Raw genomic sequence first — 12,319 nt, forward strand, 5'->3', positions numbered from 1 at the left:
CGCCACCACCAGTGGCCGCGGTCGTGGCGGGACCAGTTCCACCACGCAACGACGGCGCCAAACGTGGCCCGGATGACTTCGGCAAAGAGCGCCAACTGCGGGAATTCAGGCGCGCCAATGGCTTGTGCTTCAAGTGCGGCGACAAGTACAACAGAGAACACAAGTGCAACAAGATCGGCCAGCTGCTCACCATCGAGGTCGGCGATCACGGTGAACTTCTGTCAGATGATGCCATCCGTGCCCTTGAACTGCTTGATGAACATCCAGAAGACGCCGCAACCTGTTACCAGATTTCAGTTCACGCCGTCGCAGGCACGGAAGCAACCGGAACCATGCGCCTCCGCGCTCTTGTTGGAAACCAAGTAATGATGTTACTGGTGGACTCCGGCAGCACACACACATTCGTCAATGCTGCATTCGCTGCCCGGGCAGGCTGTGTTGTGCAAGTGGCAGAGCCGGTCACCGTGCGTGTGGCCAATGGCGACACTCTCCAATCTACACAGCAAGTATCCCAACTGAATTGGTGGTGCCAGGGACACACATTCAGCACTGACATGCGTCTGCTCGAGCTAGGTGCCTACGATGCGGTCCTCGGAGTCGATTGGCTAGCCCATTTCAGCCCTATGAACTGTCATTGGGGACTCAAGACCATGGAATTCCGTTATGACAGTGTTAATATCAAGTTACAAGGTGTCCGCACTCCCACCGAGCCTACACTGACAGAGATGCGAGCGGATCAGCTATCCAAGTGGATTCAGGGCAACGAGGTGTGGGCATTGGCTGTCGTCCATGCAGATACCAATTCTGCAGCAGCCACTGATCAAGTGCCACCGCAATTGCAAGTCCTGTTGGATGAATATGCAGACGTCTTCCAGGAACCCAAAACCTTGCCACCACATCGCGACTTTGACCACGCGATCCACCTGGAGCCAGGAACATCACCACCAAATGTCAGACCCTATCGATACTCTCCTCTCCAGAAGGACGAAATTGAGCGTCAAGTCACGGAAATGCTGCAAGCAGGCCTAATCACAACGAGCATCAGCCCGTTCGCCGCACCGGTCCTACTGGTCAAGAAAAAGGACGGTACGTGGCGCTTTTGCGTAGACTACCGTCGTCTGAATGATATCACCATCAAGAACAAGTTTCCATTGCCAGTCATTGATGAGCTCCTAGACGAGTTGGCGGGCGCTCGGTTTTTCTCCAAACTGGATCTTCGTGCAGGATATCACCAGATCCGAATGCGCCCAGAAGACGAAGCCAAAACGGCTTTCAAAACACACCATGGTCATTTCCAATTTCGCATAATGCCTTTCGGTGTGACGAATGGACCACCAACATTTCAGTGCTTGATCAACTTAGTCTTCGCGCCAGTAACAAGGAAATTTGTCCTCGCCTTTCTGGATGACATTCTGACATACAGTTCATCGTTTGACGAGCATTTACAGCATCTTCGTCGGGTCTTCGATACTCTGCGTCACCATCAGTTATACGCAAAGCTCTCCAAATGCTCATTTGCCCAACCATCCATTAACTATCTCGGACACATCATCTCAGCTGATGGGGTTGCAACAGAGGCAGACAAGACTGAAGCAATTCGACAATGGTCACAACCAACAACAGCAACAGAATTGCGCGCGTTCCTCGGTCTAACAGGGTATTATCGCAAATTCGTTCGCAACTACAGCATCATCACTAAACCATTGACACTGCTTCTCAGCAAGAAAGGGTTTGTCTGGTCACCAGCAGCAACGGAAGCCTTTGACAAACTCAAAGTGGCAATGACAACAACACCAGTCCTTGCCCTACCGGATTTCTCCTTGCCCTTCACTGTTGAAACGGATGCCTGCGACACAGGTGTTGGCGCCGTTTTGATGCAACAAGGCCATCCAATTGCTTTCCTCAGTCGTGCTTTGGGGGTGAACAACCGCAAGTTATCAGTCTATGAGAAGGAGTTCTTGGCAGTCCTACTCGCTGTCGATCATTGGCGTCAGTACTTAGAGCGAGGACCCTTTGAAATTCTGACAGACCATAAGAGTTTGTGTAATCTGGGGGAGCAGCACCTCGGATCTGAGCTGCAACGCAAAGCAATGGCGAAGTTGGGCGGCTTGCAATTCAAATTCAAGTACCGTAGAGGAGCTGACAATGTGGCAGCAGATTCTCTGTCTCGGATTGGTCATTTGCTGACCATCCAGGCCACATCTACTTGTCAACCTTCGTGGATCCAGGAGGTTAGAAACTCCTATGTCACTGACGCTAAGGCAACCCAATTACTGCAAGCTCTGGCTGTGCACAGTCCCGATGAACAAGGCCATGAACTGGACCGGGGCTTGATCAAATACAAAGGTCGCCTTTGGATTGGGGACAACGCTGCTATGCAGACCAAGCTGATTACGGAGATGCACACCGCGGCAGTCGGTGGCCACTCCGGCATCCGCCCAACGTATATGCGCCTGAAGAATCTATTCTACTGGCCTGGTATGAAATTGCAAGTGGAAGAATTTGTTAAGCAGTGCAGCACCTGCCAACACGCCAAACATGAACACACTCATCCAGCCGGAGCCCTCCAGCCCCTACCCATTCCGGTGCGTGTGTGGGGAGAAGTCACCATGGACTTTATCGAAGGGCTGCCAAAATCAGAGGGCGCCGACGTGATTCTGGTGGTGGTGGATCGCCTATCCAAGTACGCCCACTTCATCTCACTTCATCATCCTTTCACTGCTCCACAAGTGGCGCGGGCGTTTCTGGACAATATTGTCAAACTTCATGGCGTCCCAGATTCGATCATCTCCGATCGTGACAAGATCTTTACCAGCGCATTCTGGAGGGAGCTTTTCACATTAGTTGGTACCAAACTGCTCTACACCACTGCCTACCACCCTCAGACGGATGGGCAGAGCGAGCGGGTGAACCAGTGCGTCGAGCACTACCTACGCTGTGCCGTCCACGACACGCCCCACCGCTGGAAACGATGGCTGCCAATGGCTGAGTTCTGGTACAACTCCAGCCACCACAGCGCCCTCGGATGCACACCATTCAAAGCCCTGTACGGTGTGGATCCCAACTTCGGTGCCCTTCCCAACCTGTTCAACTCCAGGACGCCAGACTCCTTGCACGAACTCGCAGCTGAGCACCAACAATTCACAGAGATGCTCAAGACTCACCTCTTGCGGGCACAGCACAGGATGAAGCATCAAGCTGATCGCAAGCGGACAGAGCGCGAATTCCCCATTGGCGACCAAGTGTTATTGAAGCTTCAGCCATACGTTCAATCATCCGTTGTGAGCAGGCCGTGCCCCAAGCTTGCTTACAAGTTCTTTGGACCTTACAAGATCATTGGCCGCGTCGGATCTCTCGCCTACAAGCTGGAATTGCCTACTGGGAGTCAGATTCACCCTGTCTTTCACGTCTCGCAGCTCAAGCCATTCACTGTTGATTACTCGCCCGTCTTCAATCAGCTGCCAGCACCACCGGATCTCACAGTCGGTGACCTGATTCCACAAGCAATCCTCGAGCGCAGACTTGTCAAGAAAGGTAACGCGGCAATTCCTCAAGTGCTCGTTCATTGGCGTACTCTGTCTCCGGCAAGCGCAACATGGGAGAACTACAACGTCCTCAAGCAGCGATTTCCCGAGGTCGACCTAGCCGAGGGGGATCCATCTCAAGAAGGGGCGAATGTCACGCACTCCTCGCCATCTAACCAGCCTGACGAGGAGGCGGACAGCGAGGCACCAGTGCCACAGCGGGAGGAATCAGAGAGCCAAGAAGATGGAGAAGAGTAGAGGCAAGCAAGGGGGGCACAGGTAGAGAAAGAGAGGACTAGTCATCGGACGTGTGTGTGTAGGACATGTGGGACCCAAGGCTAAAAGGGATGTATATGTACTCGCGTGTGGGTTGTAAGAAGGGGCTATTGAGAAATATCAGAGAATTCTTTCCCCTTCTCCAAGCTCTGCTCCTCACCTACCCCTCCTTCTTCTCGATCTCACCTTGTTCTTGCTCGATTCCTCATCCCCTCATGTCGATCCCGACGGGGTCGTTACAGAACGAAGGGTTATTTTCACTTAGCGGTGGCAGCTCTCAGTAATTTTGGCCAACTATTGATCAGACGGCTGTAGACCACCGATCTATGCTGCATCAACGGCTAGGACAATTTAGATGATGTGGCTTCATGAGAAGGCAGGAAAATCATCTAGTGGGTGCCCCTATTTAGATATAGAAAATAAAACTCCAGTTTTACCCTAAAAAATGTAAGGGCATGTGTTATTTAATAGTTGAAAATCACTTCGACAGTGGGATAGCCATTCGGAAATGAGACTGAGCATTCATATACCACAAGCTACATCCAAATGAATGGTCAACGTACGATAGCTCTGCATGCAAGCTAGCTCCTAGTACCTGGTTTCATGCAACGCACGCAAGCTGTTCGATCCAAATCGGACTAGCTAATCTCCGCCTCTAGATCCGGACCTAATTAAATGATCAAGGTTCCACCATGGCTAACTCGCTATATAAACCCTACCAGCATGCTGAGACCCTTCACAACAACGCAAACGAGAATGGCTACCTCTACCAGTAGTGGCTCCCTCTTCATCACGCTCTTGTGTTTCGCTACACTTCTCCCTTCACCTGTCAACGCGAGGCATTTCCCTCGTATCCATGGCAGTACCAGCGCGATCCATGGTACCGGCGTCAAATTCCACTGGCCGTTCTCAAGGTCAAGGGACGGTTCCGGCACCGGCCATGGCCATGGCTCCGGAGACGGGCACGGGTTCGGCTGGACCGTGTCTCGCAACCGGTCCGACACGACCATCGGGGCCGGCAGCGGCATGGGCGGCGGCGTGGGAAGCACCCGCGGTGGCGAGGGAGGCAGCGCTGGTGGCGGTGTCGGCGTCGGGGTCGGCGTCGACGTCGGGAAGGACGGGATCGACGTGGGCTTTGGCCTCGGAGGAGGCGGCGCGGCGAGCGCGCACAACGGCGGAGCTAGTATGGGTATTGGCGGCGGGGCAGGCTTCGGTTTCCACTTCGGCAGAGGAGGTATCAGTGTCACCGTGACACACGGTGGTGGTGGTGGAGGAGGTGACGGCAGCGGTGCCGGTGCTTCGGGCGGAGGCAGCGGGGTTGGACGCGCGGGCAATGCCGTGGGGAGCGGCCAAGGTTCCGGGAGCGCGAGCGACGGCACGGGGAGCGGCGGAGGGAGTGGCTCCGGCTCCGGGCCAGGAGGATCCGGTGGCGGTGAAGGCGGCGGCGCGGGCGGTAGCAGCGGCCACCCGTGAGGACGATGTGTTCAGTTGTCATGCATGCATGTTAGCTTATCCACGTAGGAAGCAAGCCATATGACTTGATTTAAATATGCGAGGTCAGATCGATCTCTAGTGTGTAAGCCTGTAAGAGGTGACTTGTTGGACATGTAGATCGACGTAGAACCGCAGGAGTATGAACTAAGCTATGTGTGTGTAAGCATTGATGAATAATATGGGAAAACCTGTAAACCAGGTGCTGAATTTATTTTCTTCTACACCGCAAAAAAAGTTTTTTTTCTATCACTCGATTCACTTATAAACCAATTGTATCACAGTCGAACGGTCGTCTCACCTTCTTTCTCCTCGCCCCACTTTCTTCCTTCTCATCCATCCCGACGATGCCGCCCTCCAACCAAGGCCTAGCCGCAGGGCTCCGCTAGCGCCGCCCCTGCCTGCCCAAGCCGGTTCATCCGGCGTGCTGCCGCCGTTCGAACATCCCTCTATACCCTTCCCATTCTTCTCCGATGCCACTGGTCCACCCCACACCCACACTCAAACCGTCAACCTCCAACTCGCCTCCAATTGTGAGACAGGTATCGCCGGCGGCTCCGGCTTGTTCCTGGCGAGCCCTCAAGAGGGACGGCGTGTCGCCGTCTCCGGCCTCTTCTCCTCTCCAAACAAAAATCAACAGATAAAAAAAAATACTTACAGGCAACTGACGATTACCAAATCCGGAATAGTATTGATGTGCCTAATTTCTTGCTGTCCAACTCAAAAATAAAAACTTGCTTGCTGTCCAACCATGGATATGTAGATTCCTGCCTTTTTTTCTTTCTGAAAGCTGCTTAGTTAGTTCCTCGTTAATTACTACTAGTACTACTGCTAACGGTATGAGAGAAGCGGGATCCAGGCAGAATCTGCTCTAGGGAACGCGCTCCCCACCGGGGACAGTGTAGTTGAACTTATTTAACCTGAAAACTGATCCCCAGAAGGGCAGAAGGGTCCGGGGATCAAGAAGTGCGGGCGAAGCGATGTCTTGGATCGGGCGTCCTCGCTAGCTTGCTATCCTTCGGGAACACACAAACTTACTGACCTGCCGTATTATGTAGCGTGTGTAATGCGAATCAGTCTCTTTTCTATGTGAAGTGTGCAAGAGGCTCGGGCCCTGGGACATTGATCAGCGCCGTGTAGCTGCGCATGCTAGAGGTTAACTGCAGCTCTAGGTTGAGAAATACGGTTTTGTTAATTCTCAGTTAGAGGTCTGTCTTCATCGGATCTCGCAGGATTCGGTCAGTGCTGCTCTTCGGTGAATATGTTTGGATCCGGTCTTCGTTCGTCTTCGTATGGGTGTTTACAGGTTTGATCCTTCTGATCTACAATTTTCTTCATCGACGACGGTTTTGTAGTTGAGATTAGCGGTGCTTTAAGCTAGCTTATCGATCTTTTTACTGGCATTCAGAAAGCTAAACGATCAGTCATTCGGCAATACAATTTTCTCAATCCATCGCCGTCTCTTTCCTCTACAAGAAAAGCTCTTCTCCTTCCGTCGGCGCTGCTGCCGGTCCGCCCCATCTTCAATGGCCTCTAGGCCATAGAGGTGCGGAGGATCTCGACCTCCGCCAGCAGGGGGGGACTCCGTTCTCATTCTTGGTTGGGACCGTGTGGCGGAGGTGATGTCCTTAGTAGAAATAATGTCTCCCACATTCTATCTTGTCCTAATGGTGCATCTAGCATCGTCTGAGGGCGTGTGAAGCTATGTCTCCGTTGGATCTCGTGGGATTCGGTTGGTGCTGCTCTTCGGTGGATCTGTTTGGATTCGGTCTTCGTTCGTCTTTGTGTGGGTGTTTACAGGTTTGATCCTTCTGATCTATGACTTTCTTCATCGATGATGGTTACTACTCTGATGTGTTGGTCCTGTAGGACCTTAGCACAGGACCAACGCACGACAACTTCCCGGTTGTCTACTACAACAAGGTTTGTCTGGCTTCGATGTGGGAGGGCCGATGACGGCGGCGCGTCTTCAGCTTGCTCCGGTGCTTGTAGTCGTTGCTAGGTGGACCACGGACATGGTTGTAATTTTTATTACTTATGTTGTTCTTTGTACCGCCATGATTGAAAATGAATAGTTTGAAAATTTGTCGCAAAAAAATATAATTTTTTCTGTATTATTTTAATATTATATTTACATGTCTACATTTTTATCCGGTTTATCTGTATTTTTTAAAAAAAATAGGAGAAATATTTTTTACTTTTTGTTAAAAAGAAATATATATTTCTACGCCTACATTATACCAGTGGACCAGCTGCACATACGAACACAGCACGGTCTAGTGTATTTTATTTCAAATATGGCTAGTTGAGTGTGCATGCTTATCATTAAAAAAATGGCTGTAGTTTGTGATACACTCAAGCTACAGATTATTAACAAATGTATCTAAACTTACCAAATACTCCCTCCGTTCCCAAATACTTGTCTTTCTAGGCATTTTAAATGGACTCAACATACGGATGTATGTAGACATATTTTAAAGTGTAGATTCACTCATTTTGCGCCGTATGTAGTCACTTGTTGAAATCTCTAGAAAGACAAGTATTTAGAAACGGAGGGAGTATTATTTTTATATTTTTATTACAGTATACATATTCCAAATATGCCATGATGTTTTTCTTTGTTGCTCCTTTTTATTCTTCTTTTATAGTTTCACTTCTTCTATATTTGACTTGCACATAATTGTTTTGTGCAAATGACCTCATCTAATTATGAAATCTGTTATAGCATACACATTTACTTATTTTCAATATGATTGGTCGATAGTGCATGTATTCATTTGTTCATGTTCGTGGTTGCACCTTTTGAATTGATACACTCAATCAGCATAATTTGTTTCCCAGACACTCATATGCAAAATACACCATTTGCATGCTTACATATTTTTATTTATTAATAAAAATAATTCATATATTATTTGGTCATGGTGCGTATTTTTGTTTACTCATGTCCTATTATTTCTATGTTGCACTTAAGATAATCTTTTTGCAACTTCTGGGCTTATACCATTTGAAAATGTATAGTTGGAATGTTAGTATGCCAATAAGGATCTTACGTTGTTAGACCCTCTTTGGAATGAAGAAATTTCATAAGAAATCTGGAGGATTCCAATCACTTTATTTTTCCTTTGAGAAGCTCAATGCACTTCTCTCTCTCTCTCTCTCTCTCTCTCTCTCTCTCTCTCTCTCTCTCTCTCTCTCTCTCTCTCTCTCTCTCTCTCTCTCTCTCTCTCTCTCTCTCTCAACAATCCTTCAAAATTGCACAGTTAAAAAACAATCCTTCCAAACTCCTCTGTTTTTCTTATGCACCATCGAAAGGCAACTCCTAACAAAAAATCTCCTTTGAAATCCTATAGCAATTCACACTAAGTTACAACTCAATCTTGTATTTTTTCCTACTCCTATGTTTCTAGTTTCCTCCAATCCAAAGAGGCCCTTAGTCTCATTCGTGGTGATAGGAATTTGAAAAGATGTTAGAATACCTTGGTTTTCCTTTAAAACAGTGGTCAAAGGAAATTTTCCTCCAGTTCTCCTATCCCTTGTTCCTTTGAAACAAAGGCATGAATAATAGCACCACAGGAAAAAAATCCTACAATTTCCTCCACTCTCCTTTCAACCAAAGGAGCCCTCTATGTTTATATGATCTTGCTTATTTTATTCATATTTAGCAATACAAATTTATTACTAGAATGTGAACTTATGTTAAATTTTAATATTTATCTACCATGGAATTGTTTCTTATTTTGTTTATGTCATGAAATTTTTAAAAGTGGGTGCATATATGTCTATGGATTTCAACTAGGGTAAATCATATTTGACGCTCTTTACGTCAAGTAGTTGAGCAATCATATAAGCCATGCGATTTTGCGCCCACCCAATCAGGAAGCAGGCCAGGTTTACCAGTTATGGGAAGGTTTTTGGGTACAGTTTTCTAGTTTTAGGGAGGTTCTTGTCTCATTTATTATTATTATTTCTATTGTTTTATCTACTGGCTTTATTTTTTGGGTTCTGTTTACATTTCATTTATTTTATTTATTTATTTATTTTGGAACTTTCAGTTTTTATTTTATTTAAAAACTCCCAATATTAAAAAATCATTTTTTGAAATTGCACAAAATTTCAACAATTTATACTTTCAAACAATTTTTCACAAATTTCAAAACAATGTTCAGAACTTTTAAAAAATCAAAAATAAATAAAATTTTGGAATTTTAGGAAAATCTCACGAAAATATAAAAATAATCATGTTTGAAAAATATATTTTATATAAAAAATCAGTGATTCAAAAAAAATCATGTTTTATAAAAAATGTTCAGCCAGGGCAATCCATTTTTTATAACCTTGTTGGATATGAATAAAACTGGATCAAATGGAAGAAACAAATACAGGAGTTCTAGCACCCTACTGGGCTAACAAAGACGCACATGTGCGTTTGCTCGACTACCTCACGCAATTAGCCAGCCTCAGAGATACCGAAATAACTGGTTAAGAAGTACTCAATGCAAAAATTACTCCCATCTTCCTAAGTTGTGACATGTGGTGCACTGCATGTCCGTCACTTGTCGCAAACTGGAAGTTTTCCCTTTTTTCATAGATTCGTTTATTCAAAATGTTTTGTCCCTTAAACAGTGCGTCTAAATCTCGAACTGTTTTCATCGTTGGATTTCTCACGGCGAGATCTTCAAAACTATATCACATGTTGATAGGGTTTGACAAACTTTTTTTTCACGAAAAAAACCGGATGGAAGAATTCGGACTAAAAAAACGAACCGGGAGCGTGGGTTTTTTCCCTTTCTGAAAGAGGCACACTCGTGCCTGTCACGAAATCACAACCGTACCTCTCGCGGAAGCAAACCCGCGCCTCTCGCAAAAGCACAACCATGCCTCTCGCGGAAGCAAAACCGTGCCTCTCGCTAAAGCACAACCATGCCTCTCACGGAAGCAAAACCGTGCATCTCACGAAACAAAAAAAACAAAAAACATATTTTTTTTCGTTTCTGGCCATGCCTGTCTCGGAAGAAAAAAAACAGAAAATGCATTTTTTTCGTTTCCGAGAGGCACGGCCGTGACTCTCGTGAAAGCAAAACCGTGCCTCTCGCAAAAGCAAAACCATGACTCTCGCGAAAGAAAAAAACGTGTTTTTTCGCACAAAAATATATTTCTTTTTTGAAAAAAAAACTGCCCAAAAGTTAAGGAAGACCGGTGGAAAACCGAAACATCGAAAAAACCCGTTTAAAAAGCCGAAAACGCGTGTGAAAAAAACGAAATAAAATCCGGAGGGAACGCCGAGAGTGCGACACGTGGCGGATGGCTGAGGGCGCGCCAAGTGGCGCTGATCATTGTGAGGCTCCCGAAGGAGCGCTCGTTAACTAGTTGCTCTTCAGAGATACTTCTCGAGGCCTCCAAATTGGAATGGCCCCCGCCCCCACACCAGGCCGGCCTCACAGCCCCCGCGCTCTTTGGGCCGGCCCAGTGTGCGCGTGGCTGGGGGATATTTATTTAGGTTGCCTTTCCGTTCTTTTATTTTCTAATTTTGTATTTTTTTTCTTTTTTTAACGTAAGTCCCAAAAACTCTTATTATTTTGCAAAGTTTTCACTACGTTTATAACATATGTACTTACATGCATTTAGAACTGTTCTCAAATTCGAAAATCATGATTTTATAAAATGTTTCAAATTTCAAAAAAAATGGAAAATGTTCATGAACTTCAAAAAATATTACAGTACATTAATTTGTGAAGAATGGTACAATCAAAAATGAAGAAGAAAATAAAAACATGCAAAAATATCAAGGAAAGCTTAGAACATTCCGGAGCAAATGGGGAAAAGGAAAACGGTCGCCCAATAGAATCCCTAGACAATGCAGGAGGGTGCGTCTTTGCTCGCATCCTGCCGTGTCCATAACTAGTGGTGACCTTTACAATCTCAACATTTATCAGCTTACTCTCTTGAAGATGCTCGTTGTGTGTGTATTCATAGGAATGAGTGTACGTGTCTTAGTGTGAGCTCTACATGTTGCACTATGTTTCTAAAAAACACTACCTAAATAGTTGTCTAATGTATTTCAAATTTTGTCCCAATGCGTTTACACGCTTTGCATTTTCCATTTAGACCCATGCAGTGGCGGAGTCAGGATTGGAACAAACCACGGGCCTAAAAAAACTCGGCAAGAAAAACAGTCTTTACCTCCTATATAACTACCCAAAGTACCTCATCTTTACCTACTAATAAACCACCGATCGCTGCTGGTCATACGTCGTGGGTAATTTTGCAGAAAAGTCCCTGTGCTCTTTTGTATTCAACCCGCAGTCCTCAACTTAAGTCAACCGAACCGATATGAGCGAGAGAAAAGAAAAAAAACTGCCTCCCGATCTGGCCCGTACGCTGCCGCCCCGTGCTCTGCTCCTCCCCGAGCCCCCTCGCTCGATCCGGACCAGCAGGTCCCAAGCACCTCGGCCTGCTCCTCACGCCGGCGTCCAGTGCCACCGCAGCCGACCTCACGCAGCGCCTCAACGCGCGGCCTCACGCTTGTGCCTCCCCGCTGCCCCGCGCCGGCCGGCCACCGGAGCAGCGCCGCCGTACTCCTCTTCTTGTTCCCTCCCCTCACTCCGGTTCTTTCTGTCACCTCCCTCTCTCTCCTTCGCAGGAAGCCATGGCCGTCGGACCTCCATGCCTCCGCGAGCTCGCTGCCGGATTGTGACCTGTCCGCCGCCAAGCAATGGAGTGCCCGACATGGATTTGAGTTGTCTACAGCATGGAGGATGAGAGAGTTGATAGAAAGAGAGCGAGGTTGTTTGAAGACCTGCGGCAGGGGTGGAGCAAGCTGCGTGGCCCATGTCCCGGACGAATGGGCGCTCCTCTCGAGCGTCCTCCTCCCGACGGCAGGACATGCACGGGGCGGCAGATCCGGCTGCTCCGGCGTGGATCCGGCGACGGGGCGGACAGATCGAGGCGGAGGAGCACGAGGCCGACCGAGAGGTGGCCAGCCGGAGGCGGTCAGAGCTCCAAGGCAGCGGGGGTGCTGCCTGGTT

The 12,319-nt window shown here is 47.7% G+C and overlaps 1 protein-coding gene across 1 annotated transcript; it reads left to right on the plus strand.

Annotated features, from left to right (window-relative positions):
- The first annotated feature begins 4,555 nt into the window (after positions 1–4,555).
- On the plus strand, positions 4,556–5,486 carry LOC123040413 (putative glycine-rich cell wall structural protein 1). Its single transcript, XM_044463263.1, has one exon. It carries the CDS (start codon positions 4,557–4,559, stop codon positions 5,271–5,273), a length of 717 nt encoding a protein of 238 aa, XP_044319198.1. The 5' UTR covers position 4,556; the 3' UTR covers positions 5,274–5,486.
- Positions 5,487–12,319: the final 6,833 nt, after the last annotated feature.

This window comes from Triticum aestivum, chromosome 2B (genome assembly GCF_018294505.1).
Source record: "Triticum aestivum cultivar Chinese Spring chromosome 2B, IWGSC CS RefSeq v2.1, whole genome shotgun sequence".
Taxonomy (NCBI): Eukaryota; Viridiplantae; Streptophyta; class Magnoliopsida; order Poales; family Poaceae; genus Triticum; species Triticum aestivum.

Excerpts from the sequence above, each read along its gene's own strand:
- LOC123040413 (XM_044463263.1), top strand. The coding sequence starts at position 4,557 with ATGGCTACCTCTACCAGTAGTGGCTCCCTCTTCATCACGCTCTTGTGT.